This window comes from Oncorhynchus kisutch, linkage group LG3 (genome assembly GCF_002021735.2).
Source record: "Oncorhynchus kisutch isolate 150728-3 linkage group LG3, Okis_V2, whole genome shotgun sequence".
Classification (NCBI taxonomy): Eukaryota; Metazoa; Chordata; class Actinopteri; order Salmoniformes; family Salmonidae; genus Oncorhynchus; species Oncorhynchus kisutch.
This window is the reverse complement of record NC_034176.2, coordinates 52,686,381-52,712,584: the sequence shown is the minus strand read 5'-3', so window position 1 is coordinate 52,712,584 and position 26,204 is coordinate 52,686,381. Positions and strand designations below refer to the sequence as shown.

The 26,204-nt window shown below is 43.0% G+C and overlaps 1 protein-coding gene across 2 annotated transcripts in view; it reads left to right on the top strand.

The window, feature by feature from the left end:
• The window catches only part of prmt3 (protein arginine methyltransferase 3), a 112,871-nt gene that overhangs the window by 45,276 nt on the left and 41,391 nt on the right, over positions 1 to 26,204 (top strand). For both annotated transcript variants that reach the window (XM_020476602.2, XM_020476608.2), the window contains exons 11-13: positions 2,436 to 2,514; positions 13,282 to 13,469; positions 14,579 to 14,665. In XM_020476602.2, the coding sequence (XP_020332191.1) occupies positions 2,436 to 2,514; positions 13,282 to 13,469; positions 14,579 to 14,665 (354 nt within the window). The remainder of the gene's footprint in view (positions 1 to 2,435; positions 2,515 to 13,281; positions 13,470 to 14,578; positions 14,666 to 26,204) is intronic.

Here is a 26,204-nt window from a genome sequence, read left to right as displayed (position 1 = left end):
AGAGAGAGAGAGAGAGAGAGAGAGAGAGAGAGAGAGAGAGAGAGAGAGAGAGAGAGAGAGGAGAGAGAGAGAGAGAGAGAGAGAGAGAGAGAGAGAGAGAGAGAGAGAGAGAGAGAGAGAGAATAAATAAACTGAATTCACAAAGGACACCGGATAAGATGGGAGAAATACTCCAGATATAACAGACTAACCCTAGCCCCCCGACACACAAACTACTGCAGCATAAATACTGGAGGCTGAGACAGGAGGGGTCAGGAGTCACTGTGGCCCCATCCGATGATACCCCCGGACAGGGCCAAACAGGCAAACACCCCACCCACTTGGCCAAAACACAGCCCCCACACCACTAGAGGGATATCTTCAACCACCAACTTACCATCCTGAGACAAGGCAGAGTATAGCCCACAAAGATCTCTGCCATGGCACAGACAGGAAGACCACGTCAGTGACTCATCCAGCCCCTGTAATAGGGAGAGACAGCAAGGACGGTTCGTTGCTCCAGTGTCTTTCCGTTCACCAGAGACATGTTGGACAAAACCCACTGAGTCGATGATGGCTCCGAAAGCCTTTTGGAGTGGGTTTGTGGACTTTTCCATGTGAATATTAAAGTCACCAAAATTAATACCAAATTGAATATTATCTGCTGACTACAAGGTCCGATAGGAATTCAGGATGACCGACCAAAGTCTGTGGAATAGAGAGAATGTTATTCTGCCTAATTTACAGAAGGTATTCAACACTTAAATCTCGAGGTTACAAATCATTAAAATTCCTTGTACGAGGTTTTTCAGAACTGCATTTTTCAAATATATGGATTGGTTCACATTTATAAACTAACCCATCTCTGGCATGCCATTTTAGTTTTATTTTAGTTCCCTCTGCTCTGTTTATGGCATCTGATGCTTTTCTCTTTCGGTCCAGTGTATATACACTGAGTATACAAAGCATTAAGATTAAGCTCTTTCCATGGCATAGACTGACCAGGTGAAAGATACGATAGCTTATTGATGTACTTGTTAAATCCACTTCATTCAGTGTAGATGGAAGGGGAGGAGATATCAATATTAGGAAGGCATTCCTAATGTTTGGTATACTCAGTGTATTTTAGAGAGAGATACAGTCAGTGGGGTGTATTAGCAATGAAAGTCAACAGGTGGTTTTAATAGAATCGCACAACTGAAACCATTTATATTTCTCACAACTGTCAGTCTATTGCTTTTTATCTGTTGGCATGTGAGTTCCAATCACGTCAATATTTTCATATTTATTTTGAGAACTGTGACACAATTAACATGAATCAAAATCCCTGTGAACATTTTAGGATGTGGAACTGGTCTGTCTAAGTCTTAATGGGAATAACTGATCTTTTGTCGCTCTTACTCCAATCTCTATTACTTGGCATTCAGCTGATCAACTGCTCACCATGAAAGCAAAAAAGCATCATTAGCTAATAGAAAACAGGAAGAACAGTTATTGTAGTTACTCTAGCCTATCTAACGTTAACGTTAGCCCTAGCATCTTTGTTAGCAAAAACAAACTAGCTTGCAGCTAACTAACTAGCCAAAATGGCAATCTAACCTGCACATTTTTTAACTATGTTTATTACAGTTAAATAACATTAGTAGCTAGGTAGTTACTAACTTTGAATATAAAAATGTGCTGATTTCGGTTGGCTGTTACACAGCAATATAGCTAGCTAGCTAACCAGGCAGCTTACTATTATAGCTATGGAAACAGTGCGTGTGTTCAGACAGACACTAATAATGAGATAGCTTCATACCTGGATGCGGAGTGTTGTGGTACAATTTCTGTAACCATTTCCATGTCTTGATTTGGCGTGTTAACAAAACACCCCCAGAGTTTTCAAAATGCTTCAGGTCTTTTCTTTGTATTTTCCTTTTCTCATGCAGATGGACGCCTACACTACACTCTTAACCCAAACAAAGTATTGTGACCAAAACTAACCACAGATGGTGATGACCTGACTTTAAACACCAGCGCCATATATTAAGAAAACTCTATCAACCTTTGCCCAAACCTGATAGTAATTGGTCACATTTGTATTATATGAAGTTATTTAAATCTCACCTCGAATTTCAATTGCAGTTGCTTGTTCGACTATATTTTCCCATGTTTAAAATCACCGGAGCAAAATATAATTCAAGACGTGACGAGATCATATGAAATAGACAATCAAATCTTTATTTATCCATTATGCAGAGACAACGGAAATGTGTTGGAACCTGCTGTCACGGTACCCATCCCCACCACACAATTACTCACATTACAGTCTGGGAGCAGCACAGGGTCAACTCTGGAGTTAAATGCCTTGCTCAAGGGCACATCGGTAGTAAGTGGCACCTGAGATATTGACAGCAACCCTCCGATGCATGTCTCCCTGACCATTGTACTGATCTGTCCTCTCTCTCTTCCAGGGTTACTTCCTGCTGTTTGAGTCAATGCTGGATTCGGTTCTCTATGCCAGAGACCTCTACCTGGCCGAGGGGGGCTCAGGTGAGTCACGCGCACACACTCTCTACTGTACTGTACTTACTTAATTTTCCCCCTTGGGATAAATGTGTTGCACTATCATATACACTTTTTATAATGGCATTTAAGAAAAGGACAAGAACAATACAAATGGACAATAAAAGAACGATGCACATTTATGATGGTTCTATACAGCCCGCTGGTCTTAGTGATTGAATAGGGACATTAACCCAAGCTGCTAAGGAGGAATATCACATCAAATGATTGTCAGTCAAAAAGTGATTGAATTCATATAGAACGACCCTATACCCTACTGTATATGTACAGTATATACAGTAAGAAGACCCCCCCCCCCCCCACACACAAAAAAAGCAACAACATATACACTTAATATGCTAGATCAGGTTTTTTACGATTGCGCTATCTATTGTGGTTGATTATATTGTGGGTGGAGCTTAAAATGGCAGTAGACGTTGCATGACCGTCATGTGACCTCAATGACTGAGCAGAGCTATCAGGCAGCTAGTTTTTCTATTATGGACATGAATGCAAACGCATGCATGGACACGCACACACACCACACCACACACACTTCAGTATTGGTCCACTAGTAGGAAGTGCAGTAGAAGGCAGTAGCCATCCAATGCCAGTTCAGTGTGGTTTTATATGTACATTTAAAACATTTTATTGTGTATACCTGTCTCCAGAGCCTTATGTCCGGCCGTGCATGCCACTTTGGTGAAAAGTGGAGCAAAGGGAGTTTTAAATTATAGGAGAAATCACTTGTGGCAGACTTCACTGCTTTATTTTTTACTAAAGCGCAAAACCACTGCAGTTGATGCATTGCAATTTTCTTTGGTGTGTGTGTGTGTGTGTGTGTGTGTGTGTGTGTGTGTGTGTGTGTGTGTGTGTGTGTGTGTGTGTGTAAGCACACTAGTGCAGGAACGATAAATTGAAAATTAGACACCAACATTGTCTTCGTCTTACCGAAGCGACTTTTCTTACGTCACATTTTTTTTCCCCCTCTCGATTTGCATACTGAACGAGCAATGCTGAAAGTATTCTCTTGTGGACAGAAACACATAACATAACTGGTATTGTAGCGTAGCATCTGTCAACAGACTGGGACGCGACGACTACCGAGGAGCTTTGTTCCGGTGCGCAGATTTTTCATCACTGACCATCACGGACAAATCACGCTTAAAGAGTCAAAAAGAAATTGGATCTTTCTGGATCCTATTTGATCAGGTTGCATATCAAAATATAAATCATGCATTCTCTGGACATGTTAGATGAAATAGCTAACTTGTTTTTTTAACCATGCCATCTCAGTTGTCTTACTTCTTAAAGGCACTGGAAAAAGTTAGTCTAGAACCCTGCCACTAATGGAAATTAACTGTGCATTAAAAGTGAAACAAATCGTTGTATTTATCGTTATCAAGCAAAATGGGTCAATTTTTTGAGAATAGTTTTTGTCCATATCGCCCGGCTCTAGTCTGTACACATGTTGACAGATGGTACACAGTACAGTATTTCACTGCTTTTCTGCCTGTGTGTTTTTGTGCTTTTTACCGCAGGTGTGTAACCCATGCCGGCATGTGCACGCACTGGTGTGTGTGTGTGTGTGAGAGCATATGGATATTCAGGGTCAGCTGCTGTCTGTCACTGGCCAGGCTTAATGATTTGTGACAAACAGGGCCTGACACAGGAGTAGTTCTGAAACACTGCCTTTTACTGGCTGTCAGGGACAGCTGAAAGGTCACACACCTGGAGAGTGAGAGAGGGAAGGATGGAGGGGGAGGGGGAGGGGGAGGGGGCAGGAAGAGAAATTGGTGGGGAGAAGAGGGTGCAGACTAGAGAGAAAAAAGGAAAGAGAGATTAAGATGAGGGTAGAAATTGAGAAAATGAGAGGTCAGAGAGAGAGAGGGATGGAATGAGATGAAGAGGAAAGAGGGGGCTGAGCCAGATGAGGGGAGCAGAGGGCAAAAGAAAGAATGAAGGATAAAAAGTATAGGTAAGATACTGAATCTCCACCTTCTCTGATTTCTCTTGGTTGGAAGTCATTATTTGTCAAGCATTCTCTCCTTTTTGGGGTTTCTTATTTCACTATAACTCACTGATGGGCGTGTGTGCCTTCATGCGTGTTATTTCTCTATCTCCTGTGTGTGTGTTTTTACATTAGTGTGTTTCAGAAGTTCCCTCATTCTACCCAGCACATTAACAACCTCTTCATCCTTAAATGTGTCCCCATTCACCAGAGTAGTCCAGCGTCAAGGGATAAGGGATCTTTTTTTGTCCCCCCCCCCAAACGGGCTGTGAGCAGCGAGTCGAGAAGGACACAGATGTCAAAACCATGAATCTGGGGATGCCTGTGTACCTCCTCTGACTCGTTCTCTCTCTCTCTCTCTCTCTCTCTCTCTCTCTCTCCATCTACAGTACAGCATCCCTCCTCCCTTGCATTTTTTCCTATTTTCTTCTCTCCCACCCCTATCTCTCTCTTTCTCTTCTTCCCTCCCCCTTTCTTTTTCAGGCCTGTTCTATTCCTTCCTATTCAGCATCCCCCTCCTCTCACCTGGCCCTTATAATTACTCACTTGCTCCAGTAATCCAGGGAAAAATTAAATGACAAATCTGTCGTCATGGGTGGCAGGTGTCACCGTGGCTGAAGAGCCAATCAGAGGAGCCCGTGAGACACTCATCACATTGCTGTCACCATCCATTCAGTCTTCCTGTTTCTGACACAACACAACTAATGTTATCACAACAGAACTAGCCTACTAGTAAGTCTAGCTAACATAAGCGAACAAATTAAATCCGCAAAAAATTACACTTATACACTTAGACTTGTTTACTTGACTTTTATACTCTCTAAATTGACTTTTTCAAATATTTTACTCTGGCAAGTTTGCCACCGACAAACTGCAGGAGGGAAGTAAAGCCGAAGTGGAATCCCTCACTTCCGTTGTTTGGCTGTGCCCATAGCAACGTTTGAAAATGAGCTGGATAGCTTGTATTATTGACCATGGGGAGGGGAGTATGTTAATTTGCTAATATGCGCTATTCTGCGATCAGAGAGGTGCGGGGGATTACCTTAATCGACATCTATGTCTTCGGCGCCCAGGGAACAGTGAGTTAACTGCCGTGCTCAGGGGCAGAACGACAGATTTTTACCTTGTCAGCTCGGGGATTCCTTCCAGCAACCTTTCAGTTACTGGTAGTCAGACAGAACAGTCTGTGCAAGGTTTCTTCTGTCACTGTATGATTGTCTTCTGTGGCCTTGTCGCATGAATAAATGAGAGCAATACTGTGTGTGTGTCCTGGTGTGTGTGCGTGCGTGCGTGCTGGCTGAGAGACCGTGTCAGGGGAATACACGATATGCAGGATAATAGTTCATTATTAAGTGCCATAACATCTTATATGAGGATTGTCAAAAAAACACAACTTCAAATTAGCACCACAACAACGAACTTAACCTTTGCCGAGTGTTTCCCTTAGCAGGTCATTGTCTGCTTTTTTGGCAGATATAAGAATGACAATTATTAAAACATTGCCGGACACGTCTCTCAATGTATAACTATTGCCTGCTTGTCTTGGTCTTGCACTCTCACTAGCGAACATTATCAACTAGGTCCAACCCGTGACTGTTCACGCACTAACTAAGTCTGACATACACAGTTGTATGGACAAACATGAGCTCGTTGCTGCCTGGATACGTATCAGTACGTTTTTCTACGCTGAGAAGGCGTTATGCTTCTTCTGGCGTTCATGTTTTTATTGTCATGCGCACCGGTACGGTGATATGCCTTTCTTGGTTGATCTTTTCCAACAACGCAGTAGTACTAGAGCACGAGGAAGTAAGTGAGCTATATATAGGATCAGTTCCAGTGCCACTGCCAATACCATATTTACAATGTGCAGGGATGCTGGAGTGGCAGGGTTAGATACAGTATGTATAGGGGTAAGGTAACCAGGCATCAGGATATATTATAAACAGAGTAGCAGCAGCGAATATGATGATTGTACTGTGAGTGTGTGCTTGTGTTGAGTCAGAATGAATGTGTGTGTGTGTGTGTGTGTGTGTTATGTATGTGTGCAAATTAAGTGTGTTTGTGTGTGTGTTGGAGTGTCAGTGTGAGTATGTAAAATGTTCCTAGATTGAGTGTGCATGGGAGTGCACATTTTTGTATAAAATAGAAGGGTCAGTGTAGACATTTTGTTAGCTATTTAGCAGTCTTATGGCTTGGGGCTAGAAGCTGTTCAGGAGCCTGTTGGTGTGAGACTTGATGCTCCGGTACCGCTTGCCGTGTGGAAGCAATGAAAACAGTCTATGGCTTAGTTGGCTGGAGACTTGAACACCTTTCCGGGTCTTTCTTTTTTGCAGCCCTACCCAACTACATACTACTGTTTTCCTGTCATCTTTCCTTTCTTTTTAAAAGAATGTGCATGTATCCATGTTTAGCACCAAAGCAATCCTCGTCCATGGATTTCACAATGAGTTCGACAGTAGACAGCAGTTGTTGCAATAAAGACATTCTGCTGTCCGTAGCTTCCCGCGAGTCAGGTGTGTGTGTGTGTGCGTGCGCGCGTGTGTCATGTACAGTCTACTCTTTGATATTGTGTTTGTGACAGTAGGTTATTTTGTGACAACTTTGAAGTGGTTATATCTTTCTTAATTTCTAGCACTTAAGCATATGGCTGTAATGTCCCTCCATGGGGGGTGGGGGGGGGGACAGCCATGGCCCCAAGCACTTCAGCCTCTGCCAAATCACCAAGCCGATTAACCAGTCAGATGAACTCATTTTTAGATGTTTAACGTTTACAAAACACATTAAGACTCATGTTTAATGTTCATTTCAAATGCATGGTTTAATGTTTATAGAATACATTCAGATGGGGTTTAATGTCTTCGTATAACCAGAGCCTGATTTGGCTCTGTGGCTGTATCGAGGTGAATTACTCCCTTGATTTAATTCTGAGTTGCAGGATTTTTCTTTTTTTTAAATACTTAAAAAATGGATTCTACATAAAGCATGTTTTGTATTTTTTGTCCCAGTCATAAACATGAGTCACAAACCAGGTCAGTATTGACAAAGTGTAAAAAGTAGGATAGAGCGGCCATAAAGGTCTGGTATTTGATGGATATACTCGTTACTGGTGCTTTATGAAATGGATGCCGAGTCTCGCAGCAACAAAGTCTCTTATAATGGGGTTTCAATCCGAGAGGGAAATTCATGTTTCATACTGTTAGGGTAATGTTTTCAAGAACTTCCTTGCCTCCTTTCCTCTTTTATAACTTCTATGAGAAATTGGTCAGCATATGGTAAGCTAAATATGGTAACATGTAATCAAATCTAGTCATTGTTTACTGTTGTACCTGCCTTGTAAACTGATATACAGTATACTGAATATATATATACATATATATATACACTACTTTTCAAAAGTTTGGAGTCACTTAGAAATGTCCTTGTTTTTGAAAGAAAAGCTCATTTGTTGTCCATTAAAACAACATCAAATTGATTATAAATACATGGGAATATCTACGTAGGCGTACAGAGGCCCATTATCAGCAACCATCACTCCTGTGACCTAATGGCACGTTGTGTTAGCTAATCCAAGTTTATCATTTTAAAAGGCTAATTGATCATAAGAAAACCCTTTTGCAATTATGTTAGCAAAGCTGAAAACTGTTGTCCTGATTAAAGAAGCAACAAACTGGCCTTCTTTAGACTAGTTGAGTATTTGGAGCATCAGCATTTGTGGGTTCGATTACAGGCTCAAAATGGCCATAAACAAAGAAAATTTTTCTGAAACTCGTCAGTCTATTCTTGTTCTGAGAAATGAAGGCTATTCCATGGGGGAATTTTCAAGAAACTGAAGATATCATACATCGCTGTTTCTAACTCCCTTCACAGAACAGCGCAAACTGGCTCTAACCAGAATAGAAAGCGTGGGAGGCCCAAGTGCACAACTGAGCAAGAGGAAGGATCTGCCCCTTTGTTTACAATGTTCACCTAAAATGACATACCCAAATCTAACTGCTGTAACTCAGGCATCAAGGATATGCATGTTCTTGGTACCATTTTAAATAAAAAACTTAAGTAGAGGTCGACCGATTAATCGGAATGGCCGAGTTTTCATAACAATCGGGAATCTGTATTTTTGGACACCGATTTGGCAGATATTTAAAAAAATATATTTTTTTTACACCTTTATTAAAACCTCTTAGGGAGGCTGCGAATTTAAGCAGCTTTTTGTTAAAAATCGCGCAACATTTCAGCGCCCTGCTACTCATGCCAGGAATATAGTATATGCATATGATTAGTATGTGTGGATAGAAAACACTCAGACGTTTCTAAAACTGGTTAAATCACGGCTGTGACTATAACAGAACGTGCGTTTCATCGAAAAGTGCAGGAAAATCTGATCACTGAAAATGGGAAAATATATCCATGCGCCACTTCAACCCATTGTTAAAAGTGACCCACATTAAATGAGGCCGAGGTTGCAATACCTACAGCTTCCACACGATGTCAACAGTCTTGTCATTTGTCTCAGATTTGTTTCTTGGTCAAACCGAAACAAGGCAGCCGATTTATTCCGGTCTCCGACAGGATGTTTTGGTTGAGAAATATACGGACATGATTTCAAGACGTGGAGCTATAGAAAAAACATCGCCCCGTGATCATTTTGATAGATTATTAACGTTTACTAATACCTAAAGTTGCATTACAAAAGTATTTAGAAGTGTTTTGTGAAAGTTTATCGTCGACTTTTTAAATTTTTTAAAATGACGTTGCGTTATCAAACTCAGTTTTTTCCTTGATTACACAGTCTTCATAGACCAAGAAAGTCTTGAAGAGGGCACGACAACACCTTTTTCCCCCTCAGGAGACCGAAAAGATTTGGCATGGGTCCCGAGATCCTCAAAACGTTCTACAGCTGCACCATCAATAGCATCCTGATCGGTTGCATCACTGCCTGGTGTTGCAACTGCTGACCGTAAGGCGCTACAGAGGGTAGTGCGTACGACCCAGTACATCACTGGGGCCAAGCTTACTGACCTCCAGGACCTATATACTATTTTGTGTCAGAGGAAGGCCCAAAGATTTGTCAGACTACCTCTAAGCCATAAGACTGCTGAACAATTAATCAAATGGCCACCTGGACTGTTTACATTGACCCCCCCCCCACCACCCCCTTTTTGTTTTTACACTGCTGCTACTCCCTGTCACGCCCTGACCTGAGATAGCTCTGTTTTCTTTATATTTTGGTTAGGTCAGGGTGTGACTCTGATATGGTTCCCAATAAGAGGCTGCTGTTTATCGTTGTCTCTGATTGGGGATCATATTTAGGTAGCCATTTCCCTTTGGTGTTTGTGGGATCTTGTCTATGTGTAGTTGCCTGTCAGGACTCGTTTTTATAGCTTCACGTTTCATATTGTTATTTTGTTAGTTTGTTCAGTGTTCATTCTTTAAATAAAGAAGAATGTACTCATACCACGCTGCGCCTTGGTCCGATCTTTATAACGAACGTGACCGAAGATCCCACCAAAAATGGACCAAGGGAGGAGATTTTGGATGGAGCAGGACCCTGGACGCAGGCTGGGGAGTATTGCCATCCTAAGGAAGAGATAGAGGCAGCGAAAGCGGAATGTCGATATTATGAGGAGTTGTACCAACGAGACAAGCACGAGAGGCAGCCCCATAAAAAAATGTTTTGGGGGCACCTGGGGAGATTGGCTGAGTCAGGTTGGAGACCTGAGCCAACTCCTCATGCTTACCGTGGGGAGCGTGGGACTGGTCAGACACCGTGTTACGCAGTGATGCGCAGTGTCTCCAGTTCACATTCATAGCCCGGTGCGCTCTATTCCAACTCCTCACATTTGCCGGGCTAGAATGGGCACCCAGCCAGGACGGATGGTGTCGGCTCAGCGCTCCTGGCCTCCAGTATACCTCCTTGGACCAGGATATCCTGCGCCAGCTCAGCGTACTGTGTCTCCGGTGCATCTGCACAGCCCAGTGCATCCTGTGCCAGCGACCCTCACTTGCCGGGCTCAAGTGAGCATCCAGCCAGGACTCATTGTGCCAGCTCTACGCTCCAGATCTCCAGTGCGCCTCCACAGTCCAGTACGTCCTGTGCCTGCTCCCCGTACTCGCCCTGAGGTGCGTGTCACCAGCCCACTATCACCAGTGCCAGGAACCATGCACCAGACCTCCAGTGCGCCTCCAGAGTCCAGAGCTTCCGGCGACAGTTCCCAGTCCAGAGCTTCCGGCGACAGTTCCCAGTCCAGAGCTTCCGGCGACAGTTCCCAGTCCAGAGCTTCCGGCGACAGTTCCCAGTCCAGAGCTTCCGGCGACAGTTCCCAGTCCAGAGCTTCCGGCGACAGTTCCCAGTCCAGAGCTTCCGGCGACAGTTCCCAGTCCAGAGCTTCCGGCGACAGTTCCCAGTCCAGAGCTTCCGGCGACAGTTCCCAGTCCAGAGCTTCCGGCGACAGTTCCCAGTCCAGAGCTTCCGGCGACAGTTCCCAGTCCAGAGCTTCCGGCGACAGTTCCCAGTCCAGTGCTTCCGGCGACGTTTCACAGTCCGGAGCCTCCGGCGACGGGCCGCAGTCCGGAACCTCCGGCGACGGTCCCCAGTCCGGGGTCTCCGGCGACGGTCCCCAGAGCCTCCGGCAATGATCCACGATCCAGTTCTACAAAGGTGGAGGGATCAGCGTAAAGAGGGGGGGCTGCGTCCAGAACCGGAGCCGCCACCAAGGGTAGATGCCCATCCCGACCCTCCCCTATAGGTTCAGGTTTGCGGCCGGGAGTCCGCACCTTTTGGAGTGGGGGTACTGTCACGCCCTGACCTGAGATATCTCTGTTTTCTTTTATATTTTGGTTAGGTCAGGGTGTGACTAGGTTGGGTACGCTATTTTTTTTTTATTGTCTAGGGTTTTTTGTATGTCTAGAGTTTTTGTAGGTCTAGGTGATTTGTATGTCTATGGTGGCCTGATATGGTTCCCAATCAGAGGCAGCTGTTTATCGTTGTCTCTGATTGGGGATCATATTTAGGTAGCCATTTCCCTTTGGTGTTTGTGGGATCTTGTCTATGTGTAGTTGCCTGTCAGCACTCGTTTTTATAGCTTTACGTTTCATTTTGTTATTTTGTTAGTTTGTTCAGTGTTCATTCTTTAAATAAAGAAGAATGTACGCATGCTGCGCCTTGGTCCGATCCATACGACGAACGTGACATTCCCTGTTTATTATCTATGCATAGTCACTTTACAAATTACCTGGACTAACCTAACCTGTCATTTTGTATTTATTTATTTTTTACTTTAGTTTATTTAGTACATATTTTCTTAACTCTATTTCTTGAACTGCATTGTTGGGTAAGGGCTTGTAAGTTAGCATTTCACAGTAAGGTCCACACAAACAAATACAATTTAATTTAAAGGTCCTGATCGTGCACGCAATTGCAGTGTGGATAGCAAGTCAGGAATTCAGATTCAGCTGTGGAATCGGGGAAAAGGCGTCCAACTCAAAGCCAGACTCCTCAGAACTCTTAATTCATATATAAGCGACAGTCGCCCAGTGTCTGACCTATATAAATGTGCCTTTAGCTTTCTGTCATCTTTGATCACACACTGTGGTGGTCATCCCCACCGTAGACTGAGGCTGTGTCTGAAATCTATCTTGCATGCTACTTACTAAAACTACATACTGTGTACTGATAGTGCTACATACTATTTAGAATGTACTGTTTGGTAAAATATATGCAGTATGCAACAAATATCAACATACTAGGCTCAACCATATTGAGAATGCGCAATTGCATTATTTTTAGCCATTTGTTCGTTTTGGTACGGCCTGACCCCTTATATGATTGTCAGCTGTTGTCAAACACATGTTGGTCTGAAAATATGATTTTCTTCCTCAATGCGATGCAGCAAATTCGTACTATATTAATAGACGAAATGAATATGTCATCCTGGCATTTTAAAGTGTAAAACATTTTTGAAACGTTGTGTACCCAAACAACCTACTATTTAGTATGCAAGCACGGGTATCTGGACTTGGTCATATATCTCCACTCCCTTCCTAATAGGGATGGGCACGGTTAATTGAATATCAGGAGTGATTGTTTTATTTTAAAGCTCATTTTCTATCTCATGGGCTATGGCTTATGGGTTGCGTTTTACATGAAAAGGCATTTTACTATCATAGCGCATTTTCCCCACTTCAAATAGCAATTAGCCTGGTACAGGTACGAACCAACAGAGGGTCCACAACACAAGAAACTGATCAATGCAAATCACTCAGTTCTATGATGGCGACAGCAGACTTCTCTTTCATTGTTACTGTTAGCCTAGTCTACTGTTAGTTAAAAACTACAGATATAACACCCTGAAAACAACTGCACAATGTCTGCTGTTGTGGCATTTTTTAAATGTTATTTTAGCTTTATTTAACTAGGCAAGTCAGTTAAGAACATATTCTTATTTTCAATGACAGCCTAGGAACGGTGGGTTATCTGCCTGTTCAGGGGCAGAAAGACAGATTTGTACCTTGTCAGCTCGGGGATTTGAACTTGCAACCTTTCGGTTACTAGTCCTACGCTCTAAGGCTAGTGATGTGATTGGTGAGGAGAGTAGAGGATTTATTTATTTGTATTTATTTATTTATTTTTCCGAATTGAAAAAAATCACGATATTCGAATGGTGAAATAATTTCAAATGCATATCCCTATCCCCTATCACTCTTCTCCACTATGTTCAGTCTGTCCATACATCTTACTCTCTTTTTAGTCTACCCTGATCGTTGCACCATCAGCCTGGCGGCAGTGGGCGACACGGAGAAGCACCAGGACCGCATTGCATTCTGGGATGACGTATACGGGTTCAAGATGGCGTGCATGAAGAGGGCCGTGGTGCCAGAGGCCGTGGTGCAGGTCCTCAAACCAGACACGCTCATCTCTCAACCTGCAGTCATACAGGTATATACACACTCAAGGTATAGAGAAAGGAAAAAGGTTACAGAAATAGAGTGGGGGTAGAGGGTGAATACCGAGCGAGGGAAAGAGAGTTAGTCGTAGAGAGAGAGAGAGGTCCCTGGAGGCAGGTTGTTGTTGTGTGTGGCAGTGCTCTAGTGCTGGGTGATTGATAAGTCTAATCCTTGTTTAAGTTCCTCTTTAGGAAACTTCATTACTCTGTCCCCCCTGCAGATGGAGAGGCACTCACTGAGCTGATGGAGAAAACACACACACACACCGCAGAGAGACTACACATACACAAACACTGCAGGGAGAGTACAACAAACACACATTACAAGCACAATCATCCTCACAGATCCTGCACTTACATACACCATATACACACACATTGCATTTCCTAATGGACTTTCTATATCACACACACAAATTAGAGCATGGATACCTTTTTAAAACCATTTTTATCATATTCTCTGTCTTTTCCATGGACGCTCCTTCCTCTACCCATCCTCCATTTTGTGAAGTAGCATGTTCTTTTCCATGTCTCTCCCATGATGAACGAGCGGAGCAGGTGAAATAATATAATTTGAATCCTCTAATCGATAATTTCTCCCCTTTAGTGAAAAATGGACAGCTCCCCCTTGGCCCAAATTGCATGGATTTCCATCCATTGCCTCACTCTGATACGATCCAATAACATTCCATTAAGGATGGTCGGAACGGCGTAAAATTAAGAGCCTGTCTCTCAGGGAATTGTAAATCCCTGTTCAACGAGTTATTTCTTTTTTCCTCTCAGAATGTTAAGGAATGTGCTTTAGAAGGAAAATTGAAAAGGGGTATAAAACCGTCCCTAGTTGTTGTACTTTTTTAGGTATGTAAGTCCTTTGTTGGGGGAGTCTAACCTCTTGTTTTGGGAAGTATTCTGTTTTTGGTGAATTGTACTCAAGAACAGGGGAAAGCAGTCACCTTTAGTACAAGTGCTTAGTTGTCTTGTATCACTGATACTTCACTGTTCTTCTGTTTCTTGCTTGATAAGACCAAAAGCGTGTTAAAATTTCCTGGTTTGTTGTGAAAGTGTGTGCATTGATCTATTGTTTGTGGACTCCTCTCCTCAGGGGATCGATTGTAACGCAGTGTCTCTCTCTGAGCTGGAGTTTGCATCAGACTTCTGCCTAAAGATAACAGACAGCACGGACTGCACGGTGAGTCGTGCGCACACATACACACACACACCTAACTCAATCTTCTGAGTTAATGAAGGCTGTCAGCGGTGAGGATTGATCACAGGTGTGGTGATAAATGGGGCCAGCTAATTGGCTAGGAAGGGTGAGGTGGGTGGTACACCAGTGTGATGGATAGACAATCCTGATCCCCAGGTGTGGCTGACTACATGCATGTTGCGTCACATGTGAAGGGAGTTTGTCACACAAGGGAGACCTTGTTACATATGTGGTGTGTTCCTTCTGTACCTTAAATATAAACATTTAATGCATATTTAATCTTTGTTAAATATGCACATTTTGGTGCCTTCTCCAATTACTAATCAGGTCAAAACTCTACAGTGGAGTGGTGGTGGATTTGCGTCATGTTCAATATGGCACAACTTGGCATTTTCCAGCAGAAATTGAGTGCTCTTATAGGACAAGTTGCATCCCCATTTAGAAGCGTTCTGTGCCATTTCATGCCTACTGGGAACTGCTTTCTCTTATCTGTCTCTTATCCCGAGTACAAACCACCATCATGTGCCCTTGAGCAAGGCACTTAAACCCAAAATTGCTCTACATCGAGGTGTGCTGAAATGTGGCTGACCCTGAGCCTCTCAACGTGCTTTGTGTGTATGGGGTTGTTGGGGAGCAGAATAAAAATAAACATTATAACCAAACGGAGTATCCAAATAAAGAATCTAACACTAACAGCTCTAACACACCTGATAAACCTGGACTGATAGTGATAACCATGGTATAGTTGATTTTTTTGAAGCATTTTCGTAAGTGCTGCAGTGGAGCAAAAGCCCACACTTCCAGACGCTTTCAGGACCGGAGTCAGAGACCCCTTGTTTACATCTTCTCCGTAACCAATCTTAGGCACTAGGCAGGGGGTGGATGATAGTTCACTCTGTACGGTGAACTGTCATCCACCTATCATCTAGTCTATTCTGTACTGTGCTGGCAGGCACTCACACCGCGGCTCTTTGTCTACCCCTCCTCTGGGAAGCTCACAGGCTGATCGGCATAGGGCTCTGGTCAAAAGCAGTGCACTATGAAGGGAACAGGGTGCCATTTGCGAAGCAACACACAGAGAGAGAACAGATAGGGCAGAAATAGCCCTGGTGGACTCCGGCAAGTGATTTGTCTTTGGTGGCCCATTGTATTCCTGAGAGCAATGTGCAGTGTCTCTCTCCACTATTTCAAAAGTTAATCAATAGCTGGTTATTATCTGCTTCTGCTCTTGGTCGGCCCCGTGGATCTAATGGAATTTGTAAACATCCTCTCGTTTTTTTCCTCTTTTCTCGGCCACATAATTGAACATATCCACCTTTTTTTATTTGTTCCTTTTCTTGGAATGTGGATGACCTGTTCTAGGTTTAGAACCTAGTGCAATGAGAAAAATGAAACAAAAAAATGATATGATCGGGCTAAAAACAGTCATTTAAATCAATGTTTTTAGTGCTTTTGTGTTAATTATCTTGTATTAAAAAAAATTGCCAGGCATATTTTTCCTTCAAATCTCTAAGTGACTGAGCATTTGACTGAAAATATGACAATTAACAGAACCTCTGGTGACAGGTGTTAAGGGTGGCCCTTGGGTGTCTGTGTTTGACCAGTATTTCAAAGGGGTGTTGTGGATAGTGGGCAGACTGCGGGAGTTGGAATACATTTTGCATAGACACTGGCCAGTTTCGTGTTTTCCCCCTTATGGGTTAATGTTAGGATTTTAGAGGCGCCTAATCTTAGATCTTTGCCTATTGGTAACTTCTGCCCTGCGCGTGGACCACGTGTGAGGGAGAGAATGTGTGTGGGTGTGTATGATGGAGCTCCTGCTTTTGTTCTCCTGTCGACAGTCCATTCATCAGCGATGCCTGCCTAACCTTGCATTAAATGAACAGCACAACCCCTGCGTCTGCACCGCGCACACAGAAGACAAATACCCCCCCCTCTCTCCCTCCTTCTGTCCCTCCCTTTTTACTCTTATCACTCCTCCTTTCCTCGCACGTGTAGGCCGTGAAAACCTATGTCGAAAAGCATTGGTTGTGCTTGAATGGTTTTGCATTGTTTTGTAGGCAGAAAGACTATCTCAAGGGGTTGTCTTGTTTTTATGTATTTTTAAACTGATGGTTAATTTCATTCAGTCTTGTGGTTCAATATCTATGCACTAGTCTATAGTCCAGATACAATCAATTTATTTTCCCCTTGGTGAGATAAAATAGTCCTTATTGAACCTTTTTAAGACTAGTTACTTTAGACTAGTGTTAAGACTTTTATTACTACAAAGCCATTTTCTGATAATATCTACTTGAGATCACTGCCCTGGTTGCTGTGAATTGTGGGGGGGAAATGAACACAAGAAGTTACAAACTATCCCTCACTTCAAAAGCCTCAAAGATCTGGGTTGGTTCTAACACCAGTGTCTCTCACTGCTGAAGAGGTTGGAAGAAACTCACTTTTGCTTGATTCGTCTTTCATCTGCTCTCCATCAAATTTAAATCGTATAGAAAAAGTGGCCTTCAAGTCAGACAGAAGGCGCTCTCTGAAATTTCAGGGGTGTATTGGGGCACATTACGAGCAAAATCATTAAACTCCCCTCTCTGGTTATTTGTCAGCATCGCTAGTTGTACACCAGGTGACTGTCACACCAAACACCTTACCCCCTGGGTGCAGCCCCCATAACGTAACCCCATGCGTGTTACTGAGTTTACAGTCGCCCCTGCTGTGTGTATTACCAGAGTTTAACTAGGCAGTTTAACCCCCCCCCCCCCCCCCCCCCCCTCTTAGTAATGAGGAAGTCCTGTCTGATTTCACACGCAGTATCTACTATTTTGCTTTTACATAACTGTGATACAGGCAACAGTGTCAGACTGAATTCTTGACAGGGGTTGCTTATGGGTAGTACTCCAAAAAAGAGCGGTAAGGGGAGACGGATCAATGAAAGTGTCATATACACTGAGTGTACGAAGCATTAGAAACACCTTTCTTATATTGAGTTGCACCCTCTTTTGCCCTCAGAACATCCTCAATTCATCTGGCCATGGCCTCTACAAGGTGTTGAAAGCGTTCAATAGGGATGCTGGCCTATGTTGACTCCACTGCTTCACACAGTTGTCAAGTTGGCTGGATGTCCTTTGGGTGTAACCATTCTTGATACACACAGGACATTTTTGAGCGTGAAAAACCCAGCACCGTTGCAGTTCTTGACACACTCAAACCGGTGTGCCCGGCACCTACAACTGTACCCCGTTCAAAGACACTTAAATATTTTGTCTTGCCTGTTCACCCTCTGAATGGCGCATACACACAATCCATGTCTCAGTTGTCTCAAGGCTTAAAAATCTTTCTTTCAACGGTCTCCTCCCCTTCATCTACACTGATTTTGAAGTGGATTTAACAAGTTACCTCAATAAGGGATCATAGCGTTCACCTGGATTCACCTGGTCAGTCTGTCATGGAAAGAGCAGGTTTTCCTAATGTTTTGTACGGTCAGTGTATATCAGAGACATATTTAAATATCAACATTCCAGAAAACCAAAACCTGAAATAGTTTGGCTAGTTCTATTTTACATGGAACACATGTAAGATCAAAATCAGAGAATAGTGGATACGTCCAGTGGATACGGTGAACCACCTTGAATTTGATTAGGCTGTTTCTAGCGCTAAAAGAGAGAGAATGTTCTCTTCCTATGTAGCACAGTTCCCAAAGTGTCATCCTCAAACACTGCTCCAAAATTATTTTCCTATAAAGATGGGTTATGTAAGTAATTAATGATTCCATTCAGTGCCTTCAGATTAGTATTCACGCCCATTGACTTTTTCTGTTTTTTTGTTGTTACAAAGTGGGATTAAAATGCATTTAATTGTAGTTTTATGTCAACGATCTATGCAAAATACTCTGTCAACGTGGAAGAAAAATTCTAACATTTGTAAAAGATGAATGAAAAATAAAACACCATCTTGAATAGATAAGTATTCAAGCCTATGAGTCAGTTACATGTTAGAATCACCTTTTGAACTGATTACAGCTGCGGGTCTTTCTGGGTAACTCTCTAAGAGACTTACACACCTGGATTGTGTAACATTTGCACGTTATTCATTTCAATGTTCTTCAAGCTGTTTCAAATTGGTTGTTGATCATTGCTAGACAACCATTTCCAGGTCTTGGCGTAGATTTTCAAGCAGATTTAAATCACAACTCTAACTCAGCCTCTCCACAACCTTCACGGTCTTCTTGGTAAGCAACTCCAGTGTAGATTTGGCCTGGTGTTTTAGGTGAAGGTGTTTTGAGTAAAGCCAGTGTGTCTATGTATGCGAATGACTCAACACTATACAGGTCAGCTACTACAGCGAGTGAAATCACTGGAACACTTAACAAAGAGCTGCAGTTAGTTTCAGAATGGGTGGCAAGGAATAAGTTAGTCCTAAATATTTCAAAAACGAAAAGCCTTGTATTTTAGGACAAATCGTTCACTAAACCTTAAACCTCAACTAAATCTTGTAATAAATAATGTGGAAATTGAGCAAGCTGAGGTGACTAAACTGCTTGGACTGTAAACCGTCATGGTCAAAACATGTTGATACAACAGTAGATTGGGGAAAAGTCTGTCCATAATAAAGCTGTGCTCTGCCTTTTTAAGAACACTATCAACAAGGCAGGTCCTACAGGCCCTAGTTTTGTTTCATCTGGACAAGAGGTCTACCGATTAATCAGAATGGACGATTTAATTAGGGCCGATTTTCAAGTTTTCATAACAATTGGAAATCGTTATTTTTGGGCGCCGATTTCCGATTATAAAAAAAAATATATATATATATATGTTATATACCTTTTAGTTAACTAGGCAAGTCAGTTAAGAACACATTCTTATTTTCAATGACTGCCTAGGAACTGTTTGTTAACTGCCTTGTTCAGGGGCAGAACGACAGAGGTGAAATTGTGTCATTTCTCTTGCGTTCATTGCACGCAGAGTCAGGCTATATGCAACAGTTTGGGCTGCCTGGCTAATTGCGAACTAATTTGCCAGAATTTTACGTAATTATGACATACATTGAAGGTTGTGCAATGTAGCAAGAATATTTAGACTTAGGGATGCCACCCGCTAGATAAAATACCGAACGGTTCCGTATTTCACTGAAATAATAAACGTTTTGTTTTCGAAATGATAGTTTCCAGATTCGATCATATTAATGACCAAAGGCTCATATTTCTGTGTGTTATTATGTTATAATTAAGTCTGATTTGATAGAGCAGTCTGCAGCAGGCCCGTAATCAATCATTCATTCAAACAGCACTTACGTGCGTTTTGCCAGCAGCTCTTCGCAAGCACAGCGCTGTTTATGACTTCAAGCCTATCAGCCTAATGGCTGGTGTAACCAATGTGAAATGGCTAGCTAGTTAGCTGGGTGTGCGCTAACACTGTTTCAAACTTCACTCGCTTTTAGATTTGGAGTAGTTATTCCCCTTGCACTGCAAGGACCGCGGCTTTTGTGGAGCGATGGATAACGATGCTTCGGGTGTGGTTGTTGTCGATGTGTTCCTGGTTCGAGCCCAGGTAGGGGCGAGGAGGGGGACGGAAGCTGTACTGTTACACTGGCAATACTATAGTGCCTATAAGAACATCCAATAGTCAAAGGTATATGAAATACAAATGGTATAGAGAGGAATAGTCCTATAAATACTATATTAACTACAACCTAAAACCTCTTACCTTGGAATATTGAAGTCTCATGTTAAAAGGAACCACAAACTTTCAAAAGTTCTCATGTTCTGAGCAAGGAACTTAAACGTTAACTTTTTTACATGGCACATATTTTACATGGCACACATTTTTACATGGCACATATTACTTTCTTCTCCAACACTTTGTTTTTGCATTATTTATTTGAGGCTAAATTGATTTTATTGATGTTTTATAGTAAGTTAAAATAAGTGTTAATTCAGTATTGTTGTAATTGTCATTATTACAAATAAAAAAAATCGGCCGATTAAGCGCTATCGGCTTTTTTTGGTCCTCCAATAATCGGTATCGGCGTTGAAAAATCATAATCGGTCGACGTCTAATCTGGACTATTTATTGTTCAGTCGTGTGGTCAGGTGGCAAAAAGAGGGACTTTGGAACACTACAATTGGCTCAGAACAGGGTAGCACGGCTGGCTCTTAAATGTACACGTAGAGATAACATTAATAATGTGCATTTAAATCGCTCATGGCTCAAAGTGGATTTCATCACTACTTGTTTTTCTAAGAATTGGTGACAAGCTGAATGCACCAAACTGTCTGTTTAAACTACTAGCACACAGCTCGACACCCATGCATATGCCACCAGAGGTCTCTTCACAATCCCCAAGTCCAGAACAGACTATGGGAGGTGCACAGTACTACATAGAACCAAGGCTACATGGAACTCTATTCCACATCAGGTATCTGATGCAAGCAGTAAAATCCGATTTTAAAAAACGGATAAAAATACACCTTATGGAATAGCGGGGACTGGGAAGAGACACACAGGCACATATGCACATGATAACACACACTACACACATGGATTTTGTATTGTAGATATGTGATAGTGGACTGGTGGCCTGAGAGAACACACTTAATGTGTTGTGAAAAGTGTTATGAAATGTAATGTCGTGTAATATTTCAAATGGTATATAACTGCCTTAATGTTGCTGGATCCCAGGAAGAGAGTAGCTGCTGCCTTGGAATCAGCTAACGGGGCTCCTTAATCAATAAAAAATTTAAATATACATTGTCTATACTGTTTATACTATAATATCATCTGCGCATATTCCTTCAATTTACTAATTGCCTGGGCCAGGTGTTCCACGTATGAAGATAAAAATAGCAAAGGAGGACCGTGTGGTCCAATTTGGATCAGTCTCAAGACGACAACATTTTGGAAAACAGTTTAATATCTGTTTCTATCAAAGATGGGGGGGGCGATAGTGAGAACACTGGGTGGCATCATTACATTTGTTTTAATATATAAAAGTACAATTTTTGATGTATTCACATCTCTCCTGATGAACCTTTTGTGAAAGTCTGTGGTAATAATTTTGAGCATTAATGACCTTAATTGATTCTTACATTTTAAATAGACCTATCCAGGTTATTTGCCTTTATTCATGCTATCCAATGCCCGTTTGAGTTCAATGAGAGAGATTTGGGCTCCCAGCGAGGAGGTGTATTTCTTTTAGAAAGTACTTAGTCTGGTTTGGTGTGTATTTACAATCAGAGTTGTACAGTTATTTATAGAAGCAGAATAATCTTTGCTTTATTAATATTGGTTCTGATAGTAATTCCCCTGTTTCAGACTCAATAGTTGCTGTATCAGCTTATTGATCATTACTGTGTAGATTTCAAATTTCAAACCAAGATGGCATAGCAGTTCAGACGTCTTTTGTCCGTCGTCTTGTCGTGTCCTGTATATATATATATATATTTACAACTTTTTTCACATACATTTTATTTTTATTTTCCATCAACTCATCTTCAAAACACTCTCCTGCAACCCGCCTCACCAATTTATATTTATAAAAAAGTATTATTTACCTCAAATCTGTAACCCTCCAAGAAGCTAGCCAGAAACTCCAAGAAGCTAGCCTGAAACTAGCCAGAAGCTAGCCAGGAGCTAGCCAGAAGCTAATCCAGAAGCTAGTTCAGAAGCTAGTTAGCTTCTTTACTGGCAAATCGTTAGTATTCAGCTAACCACGGTGTGTGGTCATCAGCTATCCTTTAGCTCGAAAAGGATAGCGGCTCGTAACGGAACATACCGGACCAATTTTTCTCTCCATGTCCCTGGATTTCAACTGCTCTCTGGACATTCATATCCGGATCTCACAGCTAGCTAGCTGCTATCCGTGTGACTATCGGCTTTCGTCGATTCCGGAGCAAACATCAATTATTCCGGAGCTAGCCAGCTCCGTCAATCACTCCTGAGTTCCATCAACCACTCCTGGGCTGCAGTCACCTATCCGGACCCGTTTTACTGCCTACGCGGAGCCCCACCGGGCCTTCACAACTGGACTGCCGACGTTATCTACCCGAAGGAGTTATCCGGCTGGCTCCTCCGTCGCGACGTTACCTGAACGCCCATCTGCGGCCTGCTAACCGTTAGCTGTCTTACCGGCTGCTATCTGAATAGACAATCGGACAATTTATTTATTTTTATTATTATTATGTTTTCTTCTTGGGCCTCTATAACTATATCTATTGTTTTTATTTTTGTTGTTGTGTGATTTGGATTAATCCCCTCTACCACACGGAACCCCACTAATCTACTGACGGAACGCAAGAGGTGGCTAACAACAGACCTCCATCCTATGCTAGCTTGCTACCGGTGGCCTGGCTAGCTGTCTAAATCGCCGTGACCCCCAACCAACCTCTCCCCTCACTGGACCCTTTTGATCACTCGACTAAGCATGCCTCTCCTTAATGTCAATATGTCTTGTCCATTGCTGTTCTGGTTAGTGTTTATTGGCTTATTTCACTGTAGAGCCTCTAGTCCTGCTCACTATACCTTATCCAACCTATTAGTTCCACCGCCCACACATGCAATGACATCTCCTGGTTTCAATGATGTTTCTAGAGACAATATCTCTCTCTTCATCACTCAATACCTAGGTTTACCTCCACTGTATTCACATCCTACCATACCTTTGTCTGTACATTATACCTTGATGCTATTTTATCGCCCCCAGAAACCTCCTTTTAGTCTCTGTTCCAGATGTTCTAGACGACCAATTCTTATTGCTTTTAGCCGCACCCTCTTATTCTCTTCCTCCTATGTTCTTCTGACGATGTAGAGGTGAATCCAGGCCCTGCAGTGCCTAGCTCCACTCCTATTCCCCAGGCGCTCTCTTTTGACGACTTCTGTAACCGTAATAGCCTTGGTTTCATGCATGTTAACATTAGAAGCCTCCTCCCTAAGTTTGTTCTATTCACTGCTTTAGCACACTCTGCCAACACGGATGTTCTAGCTGTGTCTGAATCCTGGCTTAGGAAGACCACCAAAAATTCAGAAATGTTAATTCCAAACTACAACATTTTCAGACAAGATAGAACTGCCAAAGGGGGCGGTGTTGCAATCTACTGCAAAGATAGCCTGCAGAGTTCTGTCCTACTATGCAGGTCTGTACCCAAACAATTTGAACTTCTACTTTTAAAAATCCACCTCTCTAAAAACAAGTCTCTCACCGTTGCCGCCTGCTATAGACCACCCTCTGCCCCCAGCTGTGCTCTGGACACCATATGTGAACTGATTGCCCACCATCTATCTTCAGAGCTCGTGCTGCTAGGCGACCTAAACTGGAACATGCTTAACACCCCAGCCATCCTACAATCTAAACTTGATGCCCTCAATCTCACACAAATTATCAATGAACCTACCAGGTACGTCCCCAAAGCCTTAAACACGGGCACCCTCATAGATATCATCCTAACCAACTTCCCCTGTAAATACACCTCTGCTGTCTTCAACCAAGATCTCAGCGATCACTGCCTCATTGCCTGCATCCGTAATGGGTCAGCGGTCAAACGACCTCCACTCATCACTGTAAAACGCTCCCTGAAACACTTCAGCGAGCAGGCCTTTCTAATCGACCTGGCCGGGGTATCCTGGAAGGATATTGATCTCATCCCGTCAGTAGAGGATGCCTGGATATTTTTTTTAAATGCCTTCCTATCCATCTTAAATAAACATGCCCCATTCAAGAAATTTAGAACCAGGAACAGATATAGCCCCTGGTTCTCCCCAGACCTGACTGCCCTTAACCAACACAAAAACATCCTATGGCGTTCTGCATTAGCATCGAACAGCCCCCGTGATATGCAGCTGTTCAGGGAAGCTAGAAGCCATTATACACAGGCAGTTAGAAAAGCCAAGGCTAGCTTTTTCAAGCAGAAATTTCCATGGAGAATAAGAACACCTCCTCCCAGCTGCCCACTGCACTGAAGATAGGAAACACTGTCACCACTGATAAATCCACCATAATTGAGAATTTCAATAAGCATTTTTCTACGGCTGGCCATGCTTTCCACCTGGCCACTCCTACCCCGGTCAACAGCACTGCACCCCCAACAGCAACTCGCCCAAGCCTTCCCCATTTCTCCTTCCCCCAAATCCATTCAGCTGATGTTCTGAAAGAGCTGCAAAATCTGGACCCCTACAAATCAGCCGGGCTAGACAATCTGGACCCTTCTAAAATTATCTGCCGAAATTGTTGCCACCCCTATTACTAGCCTGTTCAACCTCTCTTTCGTGTCGTCTGAGATTCCCAAAGATTGGAAAGCAGCTGCGGTCATCCCCCTCTTCAAAGGGGGGGACACTCTTGACCCAAACTGCTACAGACTTATATCTATCCTACCATGCCTTTCTAAGGTCTTCGAAAGCCAAGTCAACAAACAGATTACCGACCATTTCGAATCTCACCACACCTTCTCTGCTATGCAATCTGGTTTCAGAGCTGGTCATGGGTGCACCTCAGCCACGCTCAAGGTCCTAAACGATATCTTAACCGCCATCGATAAGAAATATTACTGTGCAGCCGTATTCATTGATCTGGCCAAGGCTTTCGACTCTGTCAATCACCACATCCTCATCGGCAGACTCGACAGCCTTGGTTTCTCAAATGATTGCCTCGCCTGGTTCACCAACTACTTCTCTGATAGAGTTCAGTGTCTCAAATCGGAGGGTCTGCTGTCCGGACCTCTGGCAGTCTCTATGGGGGTGCCACAGGGTTCAATTCTTGGACCGACTCTCTTCTCTGTATACATCAATGAGGTCGCTCTTGCTGCTGGTGAGTCTCTGATCCACCTCTACGCAGACGACACCATTCTGTATACTTCTGGCCCTTCTTTGGACACTGTGTTAACAACCCTCCAGGCAAGCTTCAATGCCATACAACTCTCCTTCCGTGGCCTCCAATTGCTCTTAAATACAAGTAAAACTAAATGCATGCTCTTCAACCGATCGCTACCTGCACCTTCCCGCCTGTCCAACATCACTACTCTGGACGGCTCTGACTTAGAATACGTGGACATCTACAAATACTTAGGTGTTTGGTTAGACTGTAAACTCTCCTTCCAGACCCATATCAAACATCTCCAATACAAAGTTAAATCTAGAATTGGCTTCCTATTTCGCAACAAAGCATCCTTCACTCATGCTGCCAAACATACCCTTGTAAAACTGACCATCCTACCAATCCTCGACTTTGGCGATGTCATTTACAAAATAGCCTCCAATACCCTACTCAACAAATTGGATGCAGTCTATCACAGTGCAATCCGTTTTGTCACCAAAGCCCCATATACTACCCACCATTGCGACCTGTACGCTCTCGTTGGCTGGCCCTCGCTTCATACTCGTCGCCAAACCCACTGGCTCCATGTCATCTACAAGACCCTGCTAGGTAAAGTCCCCCCTTATCTCAGCTCGCTGGTCACCATAGCAGCACCCACCTGTAGCACACGCTTCAGCAGGTATATCTCTCTAGTCACCCCCAAAACCAATTATTTCTTTGGCCGCCT